The following is an 18,163-nucleotide window of genomic DNA, read 5'->3' on the forward strand; positions in this document are numbered from 1 at the left end:
AAAAGCACACACACACACACAGAGCTACAGGCAGGCAAACGTTTATGAAAATGCATGAAAAATGCTGTGAAATGTAAATGCATTTATAACAACTTGAGACTATCATCGATGAGTGTGTGTGTGTGTGTGTATTGTGCATGCATTGCTGGCATGCATATGTGTGCGTGTCTGTTGGCAAGCCATAAGCAGCTTAAAATAGCAAAGGCGATGCATTTCAAACTGAATTCAATGCCAAAGACAAACGACTTTAACAAGCAAAAACCGAATCGAAGCTGAAAGGCAGCTGTCAACGTGGTGTGTGTGTGTGCGTGTGTGTGTGCGACCAAATGAGTCTCAGCTTCGATGAAAATTACTCTGCTTGCCTCGTCTTTAATTTGTGCGCGCCAATTACTCCGGCGTATGCTCGATAAGTGCGTATACGTATTTTCTGCTAATGATACACAGGCCATTCACACACTCACACACACACACACACACAGTCACTTACGATTGCTCGTATGGGTAAATAAACACCGTGGCCATAACAGCACATCACATTTGGGAATTATTATCATTTTCAAGCCAGTGGCTAAGCTGTTTCGTGGCGGGGGGCGGGGCAGGTCGACGACTGCTGTCATTTAGGCGATTCAAGTTTAGTAGCTGTCCAATGGCCACTTAAGCACGACCATGGCCCGGCTCAAGTGCAAACTGGCTAACCGGACGATGAGTTAACACACTCCAAGCACAAGTGTGCGCGTGGGTGTGTGTGTGTGCGTGTGTGTGAGTGCGGTCCAAAAGCCACACAACTTGCTGGAATTTCGGCCTACGGGCGCTTAAGTGCTTATTAACTTCTGCACACTTGAAGGCGCAATTATGAAATCGTCAATTTAAACCAGACACACACACACACACACACATGCAGAAAGAGAGTGAGGGAGAGAGAGAGAGAGAGGACGAGGTAGGCTGAGGGTCTGCCAACACACGTTTCTAATCGTGTCCAGCATTTTGGGGCATAAACACGTTGAGTCCCGGCAAATTCCCGAAGCGCGTGCTGGGTTAAGGCGAGGGGCAGCGGGGGGTCGGGCTTAAACAAATAGGCGAAGCGTGCGTGAGGCGTACGCTGCGTATGAGTAATAACTCTAGACAAGCGTAAAATTAATACCACTTGAGGCCATATAGCAGCAGCCGTATTTCTCACTCACTCACATACTCATCCTCTCTCACTCTCTCTCGCTTTGGAATTTGTCTCTGTGTATTGCTTGATTATTTGTAGTTGATGTACATTAGCCATTGCTGTAATTTGTTACCCCTAGACGACGTGCAAGTGTGTGTGTGTGTTATGGGTATGAGATATATGTATGTGTCTCTGTGTAATACAATATTTAGTTTCGTTTTATTATTATGAGCCACGCTCACCAAGTGCAGCATTCGATAACACAGGGAAAAATTTAATTAATTCTGCGAAATTGTCAGGTGTGTTAGGGGCGCAGGTGCCATTAAGTGGGTGTGGCAGAGCTACAAATATAGCCAGAGCTACGTGTGTACCAAACACACTTGAACTTAACCATGGAGAGAAGTGTCTTATTTTATTTATTTTTTGTTGCCTTCCACTTACGCCCAGGGTGTGATGAAAATAATTGGGATTTTTCTTAAGAATTAGTTGGAAAATCAATAAGCAGTATTGCCGAAATAATGTACTAGGTGAAGGAGAATAATTAAAGATATTATTAATTATTACCCATGATTAAGAAAGATTAAGTAAATCGAGGGAGTACAGAGAATTACACAACTATTTCCTGTAAACGTGCATAATTAATTGTTTTAAAATTGAAAATAAATATAGTATATTTATAAAAAATGTATATTTATAATTATAAAAATTTATTCAAATATTCGTGTAAATTTTTTTTATATAAATAAATATTTTCATAAAATAAATGTAAACAATTTTGTAATCAAATAAATTAAAATATAGAAAATAAAAATAAATAAATAAAAACAATTTAATTATAGATATTTTTTATATATATAATAAATAAAAATTATATATATAATTTTAATTATATAATTAAATTAATATGTACAGAATATAAATATAAAAAAATAATTATACTTTTTTCCAATTATTTGTATATAAAAGTCAGTTGAATCCAATTCAAATTTAATTTCTTTTATTTTTAATTAAAACATGAAGTGGAAATGCGCTCGATCTATTTGCCATTGTGAATGGCACTTTGTTAATTTATGCGACAGGCAATAACAGAGACAATGGCAAAGAGAAAGAGAGGGAGAATGAGAATGAGAGTGAGTGAGCGAGAAGAAAGGTAGGAAAACTTCAAGTCGAACTGCTCCAGCTCACAGCGAGGAGGGTAAACAAAACAGTTGATGAATTGATTTTAAATAAAATATTAAAACAATGGCGCGACAAGCGGAGGACCGCGAGTGAATGCGTATTGCGGTATGCCATTGCCGTGGCATGAATGAGTCATTTGTGTGGCACAGGTACAGGAAACGGACCACAATTATAACAGTGAGACTCTGTGAGAGTCGCTGGAGTATGACAGAGTAGATGAGAGCGAATATATCTATATTTACTTACCACACCCTCGCCAATGTGATGCACGGTGCAGGGTATGTGGGCTGTGGCGCCAATTTGTGTCGTAACGAGGGTTGAGTTCTCGGTGCCAAAGTACATGGGCGTGCCGAACACATTATCCGTACCATCGATGCCGTGCGTCGACTCCAGATGGTTCTCAACGGGCTCAGGCCTGTGGGCAGGTATTGGATACGGCCCGGCCGTATCTTTGGCCTGAATACGTGAGTGTTGCTGCATCTGAAGCTGCTGCTCGAGCTGGTGCTGCTGGTGCTGGTGCTGCTGCTGGTGCTGGTGTGTGGATTGCGGCAGTCGCTTGTCATCGATCAAGCTGTTGGAGTCGAAGCTTGTTATGCTGCTGCCCGAAGCGGATGAGGACGCTGATGGGGAGGAGGGCGAGGCAGAAGCTGGATGTGGAGCTGTCAGTGCGGCCGCCGATGCGACGGCAAAGCTCGAGCCGAGCTCCAGCTCTGGCGACATAATTAAATTTTGATTTATATGCCGTTGTAATTCCTCACTTGGGCCGCCCGACGTCGCGCTGTGCGCTGGCGCCAGCTCCATTGTTGTTGGCTCTGTTGGCGTTGTTGCTGCCGTCGCTGCCGTCGCTGCCACCGCTGCGATGTTGCCTGTTGAGTGTGGTAGAGAGCGGAGTTGGAAGCATTTTAAAATGTGTTAATATATGCGCTGTCTGTCGTCGGATAAACAATAACAGCGTGAAGTCAATTAATTTGAATGTGCATAAGCATTGCGTATACGTAATATCTTTCATTGGGATTTTCATTAGCAGCGGGCGGCGCGCACCCCATCTAAATATCATTTGCATAATATGACACAGCTAATTAAGGTGCCCCGAATATTATGATGCGTTTAAGCTGAGTGTTTCACCTGCCCGCCTCTGCCCACCTCTGCCCGCCCCATATGGGACCCCGCACCCACGCTCAGCTACTATTTGCGCATAATTTTGTGAAAGCTTTGCTTTTTTCGCTTTACAAGCAAAATCATATGGAGTAGAGGAAGACGCGAAATGTCAGGCTTGGACATATTTACATAAATATCAGCTTGTTTATTACACAAAACACACACTGGAGGCAATTGTTGGTGCACGTGCACAAAAGCAAATAAAAACATTTTATTTATATGCAGCAATTTGAGAAAATTAGAGCTGAGTGTGGTCACAAAGGAACTCAAATTGCTACAATAATAAATTCGTATTTATTCAATAAAATATGTTTAAATTTGAGCTTGCATTTCTAATGAATAGGTAGCTAAAATTTGTCAAACTAAAATATATATAAAATATTTCTATATTGATATTTAATTGTCACATTTTAATCCGAAATTAAATTGATTAAAATTAAATAATAAAACGTATTTAAATTTAAGCTGTTAATATAATAAAGGGAGGAATATAATAAATAGCAGTTGAATTTTAAATAAATAAAATTGTATTTTTATATAATTTAATTTATATAAAATTCAGCTGAATTTTAATTAAATAAAATGGTAATTGTATATAATTTAATTTATATAAAATTAAGCTACTCTTTCATTGAACTACCAGAATATGATTTAAATATATAATTTCTTTTAAATGTATAGCCTAAAATAGGACTAATTTATTGAAATAGAAGCTCAAATTTAAATAAATTTTATTGAATTCATATAAATATATTATATAACACTAAATGAATTACAATAAAATGCAGCAAGGTAAATTTGAACTACTATTTCATTGAATTGTTTATTTAATTTAAGTAAATTTACAATTCAATTAAATCTGTTTAATATTTAATTTCGATATGCTGCTCGAGTTTCTATTTGAACCGCATGGTTTTCATTTCTCTTAATATTCAAATAGAAATTCATAAATATTTGTATTTACACAACTCTTGAGCAATGCATAAATTACGCATACGCCCCCTAAGCACACACGCAATTAACTTTCAAATGCTATTTAAATACTTTCATTAAAAATATATTACGTATACGCCACGTAATTGACTTGAGTCAGTTGAGACTGAGCGCTCACATATCAAAAGTTCATAATTCATAATTGAATTATATAAGAAAGCCACATTCATGAGCTTAACATCTTGATTAACAAACCGACTCCTTCCAGCTGCTTCTCCTGCTGCTGCTGCTGCTGCTGCGGCTGCTCACTCTGCAGCTCTCAATCAATAATACCCGCTACCCCTAGCACAATCGCCAGGGTATAACCAAGTGCCTGTCGTTTATCTCTGTGTTATTTCATAAATATATGAAAGAGAGATAGGAGTTGGAGAAAGAGAGGTAGAGAAAGTGGGATTGGGCGCCTGGTTAGCCTGTGGTTAGCTTTTTGTTTATACGCCACGTTTATTAACCTTTTATGGTGCGGACCGTTGCTGATGGGACTGGGCTTTCGCCATTAAGGCGACCGCATAACACGTTTCGGCATCACTGAAACTCATTTGCAGTGCGTAATTTGTGTAAACCCATTAATATTTTCCTATTAAACATAATTGCATTGAAGAAGCGCAAATTTGGTTTTCAGCAATTGTCCTTGATTGGCATTTGCCTCTCATATCAATAGGGGCAAAATGCCAAAATTCAAATCTCAATTGCTTTCTATTAATTTGGTCACGCATTGCTAAGCCACAATTACAGCAAAAATTTCATTTCCTACGAGAGACAGAGAGTGAGGGAGAGAGAGAGAGAGAGAGAGAGAGTAAAGTCCATTTCGACTAGCATAAATATTTCGTAGACTACAAATGCATTTGCGAATGTCAGTGACAACTATTGATTGGATTGGCAATTTGATTTGATTTGCATTTAATGCTGCACTAATTAGACTGCAGCAAAGACATGTTCAACAAATTGTCAACTGCTCAACATTTATTACATTTATTAATAACAGTTGATTCAATCAACACGCCAAAATGCAACCAAATTTGATTTCCAATAAATCATTTAGGCTGTGCATGTTTGCAAAATCATTTGAATTTGCAATAAAGAGCACGGATTGATGTGATTCAGCTGCAATAATTAATTATTATAAGTTTCCATTTCACAATTCAATTACAGCTCATCAGAATTTTCATTTGAGTCATGAAAATTAACTGTCATAAATCAGAAAATTTTTAGAAATGGAAATACGAGGGGAAATTACGTAAGGTGGTGTTAGAGTGTATGTATGTAGGAGTAGGAGGCGTGGCAGAGCTTTTGTGTGATGTATGTATGTTCGCAGTCGTTTGAGCGCAGTAATCTCATCAGTCATATCTGGATCTATTGATTGATCTATGATATAGACTGAAACTACTTTGTAGCTCGCTTTAATATTAACACATGGATCTATGATATTTGTAAAAGTTTGTGTTTTAGTAGACACAAAAGCCAATTTAATTAAAATTTTTTTTTATTTATTTATATACTTTTCTATTTTTTGTTCACTCTCAAAATTTCATGGAGAAAGTTTAACTAGAACAAAAATTATGCAACAATCAGCTCTGCAAAGTGAAGCTCATAAGCGGCGCGTGCTTATGTGTGCTAGTGTATGTGTGTGTATAGATATAATATACATGTCATGTGTCGTAAGCTTGGAATGATTGACGCAGCCATCAGTCACTCCCTACTATAACATTGACTAGCTTCAGTTAAATCTCTATCCAATTACCCTCGATCAAATTACATAATTATTAAATTTAATTGAAAATAATTTTGATTAACAATTCATATTGATTGCCAGTATGCTTTGTGAATATGATATCTAGATATATAAATAAAGCAGCAAACATAGCTCAAATTTCAGATAAACTTCATCAGCCAGCGCTGAATCAATAAAAATCAAATATTTGCACAAAGTTTGCATCAAAATGTTTAGCAAAAAATCTGGATAAATACTCAAAAATATGCTAAGCTCTAGCACAGACAAATCTGTCATGTTGAGGGCGAACCAGAGACACATACATAGATAAAGCATTGTCAATGGTTTGGCATTAGAGTGCCAGCAGTTGCTGCTGATGTTGCTGTTGCTGTTGCTGTTGCTGCTGTTGCTGCTATTGCTGTTGCTGCTGCTGATGACATATGATGCAGCTGATGCATCAATTGACAATCTATTTGTGCGCATAATTCACAGTTATTTTCAGGAGTTTCGCATTTGAATGCGCAATGCCTCGGCCATGACATCACCCACGAAACTCTTACAAACTATATCGCATTTGCGGTACTCTCTGCAATGTTGTGGCGCAACCTCGGCCAAAAGCCGTGTTACGTACGAAAACAGTGTAATATGAACACAGACACACACACACACACACAGCTGCTGCGTGAGTACAATGCGAGTCAAGCATTTGTAGCTTTGCATTCGTCTCCATTGCCATATCCATCGCCGTCTCCTGCTCCATCTCATTCTCTGTTTTTGTTGTTGTGTCTGCTTATGGCCATTGGTAACGGCTCTGGGAAAAACTTGTCCAGAGAGCTTGGCGCATCATCGTGGCATTTTTGTCACGTTCGCACGTGACTGCTTACAGAATTCGGCTAACATTTGCCAGCTGCCAGTTGCCCATTGCCCATCGCCCGTTGCCGTTTTCTACTTTTGTAGTTCGCAGTTCTAGTTTTTCTTCTTTTTTTCCCCCCATTTCAGCTGGAACAAAATGACGACCGCACAGTATACACACACACACAACTGACTGCCGCTGTTGCTGTTGTTGTTGCTTCAACATTTGCATTTGCTGCAAATGCCATAAAAAAGTTTTGTCTATACTCTAACGCGCTGCATTATAATTTTGTTGCGAACTGTGTGTGTAATGCCTTAACGATGGTCCGAAGTCGTTATGACTCTGCTTCGACTGTGCATATTAAATTTTCCTAAGCTGAATCGGATGAACTCATGAAATATATATGGTCCTATTGGAATTTAATAAACCAGAATTTAATAAACCATATGGGCTACATCTTTGTTGTCTTTTAGATTTTTAGTATCATACAAAAGCTTACCAGATTAAAATTAAAATTATAAGATATTATTAAAATTAAAAATTAATTATATTATTAAATTATTATTTTAATTTACTGTATGTATATTATACACATATTATATTTCATTCCACTTTAATAAAAATTCTAATTTTTAGAACATTATATTCTTACTTATATATTTATTATATTTATATATGTATATTTTAGCTTTCCTATACGGATACAAATTTATAAAAATAATAAACGCACCAAAATGTTTGGGATTGATAAAATATATTTATATATTTATTTAAGATTCATTTTTATTTATTTATTTATTTTATTTTATTTTATTTTATTTATTTATTTTTTTTTTGTCTTGGAATTTACACATTTCTTCGTATATTATATATTTCCTAAATATATCATAGGAATATTGCTCTAAATTTAAGCTCAAAAGCTCAGAGCATTTTATGTAGTTTCATATATTTATTTTATATATATTTTTTTCTTATTCTTATTCTGTCTCGCCTGTTCCCGTTTTCCTTTCCGTTGCCTTTTTCTTCAATCAGAACATAGCCTTAGAGTATTTAATCATTCACTGTTTGCCTCCGTAACATCGTCTTCTATTCTATTTTATTTTTTTGTTTTGTTATATTTTTTATTTTGCATTCCTTGGCTGCAGTTGGACGACTTTGTAATTGAATTTTTCACAACGAGTAGCTGATGCGGCGGCTCTTGCTTTCGCTGCTGTTGTTATTGTTGCTGTTGCTGTTGTTGTTGTTGCTATGGTACGTTGTGGTTCTTTGTGGATTTACAAGCGCTGCGCATTGTCAACTCAGTGAGGTGCAAGAGAATCCCAACTGCAGCAGCAGCAGCAGCAGCAAACGGCGCCACAAACATTTTGCGCAAAGGGCAACAACAACAGCAACAAATTGCCTTGGCTGCACAACATGCACGTGCAGCTGAATGTGTGTGTGTGTATGTTTGTGTGTGTGTGCTTACGTGTGTGATTATTACCGCTGCGGCATTCGCGAAACTTTTGCATATGCAAGCAGCAAGGCAAGCATTTGTTTAGGCTGTCAGCGGGTGAATGTGTATGTGTGTGTGTGTGTATGTGCGTGTATGTGTATGTCATGACATTTTAATCAAAAGTTGCGTCTTGTTTGTGATGATGTCTGTTTAAAACAATGATTTGTCATGTGTGTATGTGTGTATCTGTGTGTGTGTGTATGTGTGTGTGTGTGGCTATATTCTGGTAATAATTTCAGCTATTTCATGCGGTGCGTATGCGTAATATGCACAGAAAATCTCTTCAATGATGACTTTCATTTATAATATAATTTAATTAAAAATATATATATTTTTATATATTTTTTATATAATATATTTGATTGCATTTCATGGGCAAATTAGCCAAATTTAATTTGATTTTTAGCCGCAGGCTGCAATTTTAATGGAAGCCCATTTTTGTTTTTAATTGATAAATATGCTAAGCATATACGCACACATATACATATATTTTATATGGATTGTGTGTAGCATATAAAATAAATATATAATTGCACGCACATCAATTTTACACAATTTGTTATTTTTGTATATGAAATCAGATAACAAGCATAGCGCGGGCTAAATATGCATAAAATTATCAAAATATGGCCGGGGCACAATAGTTGAATGGATATAATGAATAAAATAACAAAAATCAACTTTTACATAAGCTGAACTGAAATGTAAATATATGCATATAATGTGGAAGTAAAATTGAGGAGAGAAATTCATAAGGAAAATATTTTATAAATATATATATAAGGTATATAACATTGTAAATAATATGATAATATGATAAAAATAAATATAAATATGATAATAAAAATAAATAAAAAATAATTTTAAAAAATAATCTTGAACATTAAATGTATAAATATATTATATATATATATATATATATTTTTTTTTTTAATATTTTTATTTTCTATATCTATTTTTACATTACATATTATGCACTTCTGCTTTCTATGGAAAATCAATCAAACTTTTATGTCTGGCAGCTGCGGTTCGCTCTCAACTTTTCCTTTATTTTCAAATCAAACTTTTTTCAAAGCAGACTCAGGTTTGGTTTGCTTTTTGATTTTTGACTTACAAAAGTGAGTAACTTGAGGGTCTATCTGCTATATATACATATAGTAAATAATCATATATATATTTATATATATTATACAAGCTCTAAGCATAAATTTGTTATATGCCACCGATGCACATTATATGAATATGCGTATACTACCCTTATTTAATTTCAGGCAGATTGAGAGTCTGTAATGATAGATATTACACCGATACACCCACACACACACACAAATATAAATTATATGTGCTTTTTACATTCGCATTTGGCATTGTAACATTTTCATTGCCACCGCAGAAAGTGGCAGAGTTTAATTGTGGCACGCCCACACGCACAGCGTCGAATGTCCGCCAGAGCGTTTAACTTTGCGACTGTCATAATTTTTATTGAACGCGTTAACATTAATGGCCAAAAAAACAAGAGAAGAAGAAGAATAAGAAGAAGGACAGACACAATGGACAACAACAACACGAAGCTGTTTGGGTGTAGTGTAAAATCCAGATAAGTGCGTCGTGTGGCAGTTGCAGTCGCTAGACAAGCCCGGACCGACTATTTGCCATTTATTTAACAATAAAGCGTCACCGCTGCCAGCGATCCTAACAATCATTAATGGGGCGCACTCTTCCAGCGCCGCCCACGCCCCCAGAAAACTAACAGCTGCCCCAACGAGGCCCACTAACTGCGCGCCCCATAAAAGGGCATTAAGAGTAAAGTAAAGTGCCTATTTAAGTTGAGTCATAAAATTGGCTTTCTATCTGCCAAATGGCAGCCCCAAGTCTCAGGCGCGTCCCCCCCCTCCCCTCCAACAGAAGGCTAGGCAACCCAGCCACAATGGGCGCACAGCTGGCCAAAGCTGGCCACGTTTCTTGTAATTTTATTTATTTTATTTCAATGCGTGTCTAAGTGCTCAACTTTGACTATTGCACCAAATCGAGAAAACTCTCTTCGAATTCTCTCACCATTTGGCTGGCAAGAAATTTGCGCATAGTTCAAATTGTTGTTGTGTTTATTCCTCTTCCTCTTCTGCTGTTGCTGCTGCTTCTTTTGAAATGTCTGCAATAATATTTACACAATTTTTGAAAGCGAGGGCGTGGCAGTTGAAGGCAGGTCGCTACACTAATTAGCAGCACTTTTGAGGCAGCCAAAAATTTAATTAATACCTGCGAGTATGCAGTAAGCCATATATAATAATATTTTCTGTTTGCTGCACAAACTTATGGCGAAACTTTGTTGGTTTTTTATTTTTATTTTTTATTAATATTATTATTCTCTTTCATGCTGTAGGCATCTTCCAATTTAATTCTTACCAAAGTTTGCGTGCTTCTAAATTAAAATCTGCCAGGTAAGTTGGCCAAAGTAAATTATTTTCTTATCTTTGTGCACATTTTATGCAAATAAAGTAAAACATTTCTGTGTGTATTTATAATTAAATAATAATATATATATATATATTTTTTTATTGTAATTTTTCTTTAAATTTCATTTTTTCTTTTAGATTTATAGCATTGCAATTATATATTATGTTTTATTAAATTTATTATAATATGTTTTTAGATATATAAATATTCTGGACAACATTTTTTATTTTATTTTTTTTATTTTCTTAATTTTTTATTTATTTTTTATTAATTTTTATTTGACTTTAATATTTTAACATTTTTTGTTATTATAAAAATTTATTTCTATATATTTATTTTTTAATTTTTAAAGGTATTTAAATTTTTTGATTTGCTTTATTATACTTCTTGTCTTTGATTATATCATTCAATAATTATGTGTGAGCTCCTCAGCTGTTTATTAATATTTTTTACACAAACCTGCACAAACACATCGCAACTTAAGTGTGCCTCAGCCAAATGCCCTGCATAGTTAGCATCTTATAGCTAGCCTTACTTAATGCCAGATCTATGCGAGCATTTCACAAATCCCAACAATAAGCCAAGTGATTCAATTACTTTAATTCATACATATATGTCTAAATATATATGTATATGTATTTACTTTTTTCTCGCCTTTCACCAATTCATCACTCAATTTCTATTTTTGGCAACTTTTGGGGCTGTCGTAAGTATCAAATTCTGATTTTTATGCCACTTCATCAAATGAGGCATCAGCATTCGCTTTCTTTTCTTTTTTATTCCTTTTTGTCAATAAATGACGCCTCGGCGCTGAAGCCTGCTCGATGGGGCGAAATTGTCAGCGTCTACTTATATATTTATAGAGACTTACAGGCACATAGAGAAAGTGTGTGTGTGTGTGAGAGAGAGAGAGAGATGAATAAGCAAATGGTAGACGAAACAGCTTGATGAACTAATGTCTGTCCTGCTATAGACAGTGGCTGGCATTGACACTTGGCCCCTAGATTAATCTACGAAATGAAAGAACAACAAAGCTCATGAAAGCTCTTGAAGTGTTAAATAAATAAAATGATTGAATTACGCCATGTGATATATAGATAGCTAGATATATTAGTGATAGATATATATAGGTCTCTTTAAAGCTGAGTTTAAAGCTTTTAGCAGCTTTTAGTAAGTCGCAAGCAAAGCTTTTAGCTGCGTAAGTCAACATTATTGATTCATAAAGACATTCATTGAAAATGATTAAAAATTCCAATTGATTTTCGCAATGAAAACTTATTTAATACGTTTTCCTGCATTCAATATACCCATCAATATTTATGTGAGTAGGCAGTATCAAGGGCCAAGGCAAGGCTGGGCGAGGGGGAAAAATTGAAGAAAAGTATGCGCAACATTAATAAATTATGCGAAGCAAAATAAATAAGGTACAAATATGCTACAGCTGATTTTTCTTTCTTTTTTTCTTTATATCTGTAAAGCCGTTGAGCTGTGCTCACATTTCTGCTGTGACAGAGAGGGGAAGCGGAGCAAGCGAAAGAGGGAGACTCTCGGTCTCTCGCTGTGTGTGTGTGTGAAATCAGATGGAAAAGTCAGCAAAAGCGCAAAATATATAAAGAGCATAAGTTAAGTGCGTCATGTGGCAAGTGGCATGAGTGAATCTCTGTGTATGACTGACTGCGCGGAGGGCATGTGAATGCCGCCAGCTTGTGCCTCAGTTTGAGTTTGAGTTTGAGCCTAATGAAGATTTATACCTTACACCACCCACACACACAAAAGGCACACACACACACACACACATACATGGAGGCACACATTAGAGGCATTTGGCAATGCGTTTGGATTTTGTGCCAAATTGCAAGCACGTGCAAATTAGAATACGATTACGAATACCAAGTGAATACAGTGAATGTCTGCTTGACTAAGCACTTTGAATAGTCGACCTCGGGGCCAGCACCACCAGCAGCAACAACAACAACAGCAGCAGCAGCGAAAGAAAAAGGGCAGCTCAAGCAGCAGCAATGCCAAACGGCTGTGACTTCAATAAATGTTTAGTATCTGTCTGTCAGAATGCTATACGGGCCAGAGCAACTATGGGCCAGGATCCGGTCAGATCCGGCGAGTCCTTCAGTACATAAAATTAAATTGTCAACTTCCGTAATGCGACGCATAAACAGAGCGAGAGAGAGGGAGCGCGGCCAAATGGAAAAGAGCTAGAGCAACAGACAGAGAGGGAGAGTGAATGAGAGAGAGAGAGAGAGAGAGAATGAGAGCTAAAGCGAGTGTGAGTGTGAGCACAGACAAAGATTTAGGCAAAGTCTTGAGCAAATGTTGACCAAAGTGGCCTCAGCATCAAAGTAAAAAAATATTATTAAAAGCAAAAACAAAAAAAAATAAAAATAATAAAAAAAATACAGAAAAAACAGGAACAAAAAATTCAGCAAACGCTCCGACAGTTTGGAATTTTCCTCTTCTTCAACTTTTTTTTCTTTGGCCAGTCCACTTAATTTGAGCCCAGTTCCCAGACACACACTTGACACACCCACACACACTTAGAGAGGCGACGTCGCGTCGCAGTCGATATCAGCTGCTGCGCAGGATGTGGCAAATTTGGTGGCTCTTCTGTGGGGACTCGAGTCATAATCAAAGGCAAACAGAGGAGGGAATAGCAAGCCGCTGAATGCGCTAGCTGAAGGTCTAAGGGCTAGGCTTTAAGTTTAATAATAGCAAACCCATTTTGTAGAGTATCTAATATGCCAAGTAGACAAACTATTTAAGAATTAAATTCATTTATAATATACTAAGACTGCTACTAAGGGAGCCCCTCTCTCTAGGGCATCTAGGACTCGTCAAGAATTTCCCCCTCGACACCCACTTAGTAGCAGGTGCCAGGGTATCTTCAGTACATACACTCACACGTAGTGGCTGCCATTGAATGTCCCTTTCTAATCGATTTGGCCGTTTTGAAGCATTTTCTGTTAAATAAATTTGCTTTGACTGTAATGGGTTTTCTGTAGAGCATATAGAATAGGTTCGCTTTCCCTTTATAGCCATGTCCATTTCATTATAATAGATTTGCCATTTGACAACAAAGGCGCCGAGCACTGCAGAGCAGCCAAAGTAGCTAAATTGTTGCTTAGCATAATGAGATAGTATTAAGTGTATAAAATTGAATTGTGAGATGTGGAAATGAGCAATAGAGTATTGTAATATCGGAAATGCCTATACATATATATTTTCTTGATTAAAATGAGTTTCATTTCTTTCCATTTCCACTGCAACTGCAGGGTATCTAGACTTCTGCTATTCTGCAGCTTTTAGCGCACTGCTTACCTCTGGCTACGTCCTGGGCGCATATTAGGTTAAAATGTCCTTGACGTCACCTATTTAAGTTCAATTTATTTGCGGCCGAAAGGACAGCTAAACGAATGCCATTGATCGATTCCCTTTGCCCATTTACCATTTCCTATTGCTCTGTCCCCCAGCTCATTCTGCTTATTCTTCTTCTTCTTCATCAGCATCAGCATCCACTGGCCATTTCCATTCCGCAGTTCGCATTTGAAATGTGGCGCCGAGCATTGAGATTGGGTAAATCTCGTCCTGTCTTTTATGTTGTTGTTGTTGTTGTTGTTGCTTCTTAACATTTTCATGCGGCGGCAATGTGAAATGTCACATTTTATATTAGGGGCGACTAGAGAGACACAGAGAGAATGTGTGGTAGAGCGAGATAGAGCTAGAGAGTTGAAGAAGAGGAAACAGCTCTGACAGTGTTTGGCCTTTATCCGTTTTATGCCATTGACATTTCCACACACCAAACCCAAAGACCAATTGACTTTGGCAGCAGACGAAAGTGTTCTGAAATGTTTTTCTTTTTCATTTTCATTTTTTATTTCTTATTTCTTTTGTATTTTTCATTTTTCATTTTTCATTTTTAGTTGATTTGCTGACGGATGATAAAACCCAGACGCAGCAAACAAATCAAATTGCGGTTTATATTTTGAGTATATTTTGGCAATTTATTGTGGTTGAAGTGATGAAGGGAGGGCAAAACAAGCGCTCAGGTGTGCGTGTGTTCATAGTTTGCATTTACAGCATTTTTAATGGGGCTCGGCTGCCGAGGTGTTGCCAGGCAACGCAGCTTGCAGTCGCTGCAGTCGCACAGACCGCAATTGTTTGGCTTGAATCAAGAATTTGTGCTGCCACAAAATATTGCAGCTGCTGCGGTGCGGAGGGCTGTCAGTGGCATCGTGATTGACTAGGTGATTCTCAGCATAGAATAATTGATGGCATTATATATATAATTATATATATAATCTTGATCAGCATGACAAACAAACTTGATTTAAACTCAATCTATGTTCTCTATATATGCCCAAATCTCCATATCCATCTCCATTCCACTCAATTCCATTACAGTCCACTCTGTCCCATTCCATTCCCTATATTCCAGCTACTCTAAGCTCAAGGCTTTCTGACTCACAACTCTCTTCTCAATCGAGCTGCTCATCGTCGAGTGCCTTGAGCCCTATAAAAGGCGAGCCAGCTGCAGTCGTGCCTTGCAGTTGGAGTGTATTTATACATATAGATTTTGTTGTCTTAAGCTTAACAATGTATTTTAATCAGTTTATAAGAATTTGTGAATAAATTTAAATGAATTTATTTGATATTACAATTTATTTTATATACATGTTTGACTGTACATGTTTATGTACTATTAAAAGCCTTTTATTTTATGCGTATTTTAGCTAGTTTATTTTGAAGCTATTGTTAACTGTTATTATTTATTGTTTATTATTTATTTATTATTATTTTTTTATTATTATTTATTTTTTATTAATGTTATTTTTAATTATTATTATTTTTAATTATTATTATTTTTAATTATTATTATTTTTATTTATTTTTATTGTTATTTTTTATTCTATTATATATATATTTTTATTTATTATATTTAATTTTTATTTATTTCTTCTTGTTTTTTTTTTAATATAAAAGGCCTATTAGTTTTTTTTATTAATATGTTATTCGTATATAATTTATTTATTTATTTATTTTATTTTTTTCATTATTTATTGTTCTCATTCAATGGATTTTTTATGGATTTCTTTTTTTTGCATTGTTTCTTATTTTATATATTTGTATTTCTGTTTATTTCTTCTTTTATATACCTAATGAAATTAAAATCTCTGCTCGCCCATTTTATACATTTATTATAATACAAACTGCATTCACGCGCCTGACCTATACTCCCGTTGGTCTGCTGCACATATAAACCAAAGAGTATAATACTCCCTGTCTATGGCACAAAAATCGGTTAACAATTGGGTTAGCAGAAACAACCAGGCAACAGGCAGACAGCTAGAAAATTGCATGCAAATGCTTGCCTGCATCTGAATGCAGTTTGTGGCTTTCAAAGATGTCAAATCCCAGCACTAAACAGGTGGCATTGTTGTTAACGTTTGAGGCTATCACTTGACTGCTAACTACAATAGTAGGCAACAGGCAACAGCAGTTGGTAGCAATGGCAAATTCTGCCAAACAAAAATTTTTGCTAAAAAATTTTCTGCATGCGCACGCTGCGTATACGTAATTTAAGTTAACCTTCTTTGCAGAAGTTTCGCCGCCACTTGCAGCACTCTTTGTGCCTCTCTCTCACCCTGAGTCTTGCTGTGTTTATAGCTATTATCTAAACAAATTGACTTTAATTTTGTTGTTGCAGCAACTGGCGCCGCGCTGCACTTTGCATGATTTCCGGCCATTAAGTTCGCAGTGCAACAATTTATGTAAGAATTGAGCTGCAGTTGCCAGCTGGCAGTTGGCAGTTGGCAGTTGGCAGTTGGCTTCGTTGGCTCCGTTGGCTTTCGTGTCTGGACAACATTTTGCTGAAAACTGTGCCCCGTCTGCAGACAGGCTAATTGCAACAGTTTCCGTTGCACTAATCAATTTTGGCATATGCGCAACTCCTTTGCATGCGCATTACAACTTGCCAAAGTCGAGTGGCATGTGTTTGCAGAGCATATTTGATTAGTCGCTTGTGGTCAGAGTCGCATCTATAGCGTACCGAGTCAATCTGGCATAAAGAAACTCATCAACCCGGTTAGCCCCGAGAGCTGAGCTGAGCGCTTGTCTGATTCGACTGGGAAAGCAAACATTTCCATTGTTCAAATATTCACAGTTCTCTGTTTGAGCAGCAGCAGCAGCAGACAGCAGGAGCAGCAGGAGCAAGCAGTCCATGTTGCAAGTTGGACTCGCATGTTGCAACACGAATAGCTGGCAGGTGATTTCGTTCCAATTGTTTGGCAACGTCATGCTCCAACCGAGTGTCTTACATCTGGAATCAATTCATGCTTTTAGCCTCCACATATGCATGTAAAGCAAACGAAGCTTGGCCTGAGTAGAGTTCAGTAAAGTTGTTGATTTTATCTATATATATATATATATATTGTATTTGTATTCTTAAAGACTGTGAAATTTTCACTATTCATATATGCAGTTTTCCTCGAGATATTTTCATATGCTAAAAATGGAAATTTGCGAAAATACAGGAGGCTGGACAGAGCCTATAAATTAGAAATATTCTGGATCAGCAGCAGGAGCTAGGTCTAGCTTAGAAATGAATTTTGGTAAGGCAGCACTGCTCAGTGGCTAGGGTATATTTAAGTCGAATTAAAGTCTTGCTGAATATATTTACAATATTTATATTATTTGCTATGCAATAGGAAATTTATTATTCAGCTCCAGAGTTTTCTGGATTTAATATTTATGTTGTTGATTTTTTCAATAGGCCTAGAGTTTATGTTTGTATATTTATATGCAGCAAAATATTCTTAAATATTGCTTATATTTGCCATAATTTAATCACATATTTTCCCAGAATTTTTCGCTATAAGAAAATGTAGTTTTCCACATTTTTCGTTGCATTTCCTTAAGCCATAAATAACGTCAAAATCAGCAGCCACGCCCACACTTCTGTATATGCAGCCCAAGTATTTATTGTTATTAACAAAGTGGACTGTCATAAATTTATTGATTTGCCGCATTCATTATGAATTATGATAATTAAGCCACAAAATTCCTAATGAAGGCCTGTCACAAAATGCCCAAAAGTAATTTATACGCTTCAGCGCACACACAAAACAATTTTCGATCAATAAATCTGTTGACGATACGATAGAT

The 18,163-nt window shown here is 36.4% G+C and overlaps 1 protein-coding gene across 2 annotated transcripts in view; it reads right to left on the bottom strand.

Annotated features, from left to right (window-relative positions):
- The window catches only part of dpr13 (defective proboscis extension response 13), a 56,315-nt gene that overhangs the window by 21,450 nt on the left and 16,702 nt on the right, over positions 1 to 18,163 (bottom strand). For both annotated transcript variants that reach the window (XM_030382444.2, XM_018106777.2), the window contains exon 2: positions 2,579 to 3,198. In XM_030382444.2, coding sequence (XP_030238304.2) covers positions 2,579 to 3,198 — 620 coding nt within the window. The remainder of the gene's footprint in view (positions 1 to 2,578; positions 3,199 to 18,163) is intronic.

Source organism: Drosophila navojoa, chromosome 5 (assembly GCF_054131105.1).
Source record: "Drosophila navojoa isolate 15081-1374.11 chromosome 5, UAZ_NAV_1.0, whole genome shotgun sequence".
Lineage (NCBI taxonomy): Eukaryota > Metazoa > Arthropoda > Insecta > Diptera > Drosophilidae > Drosophila > Drosophila navojoa.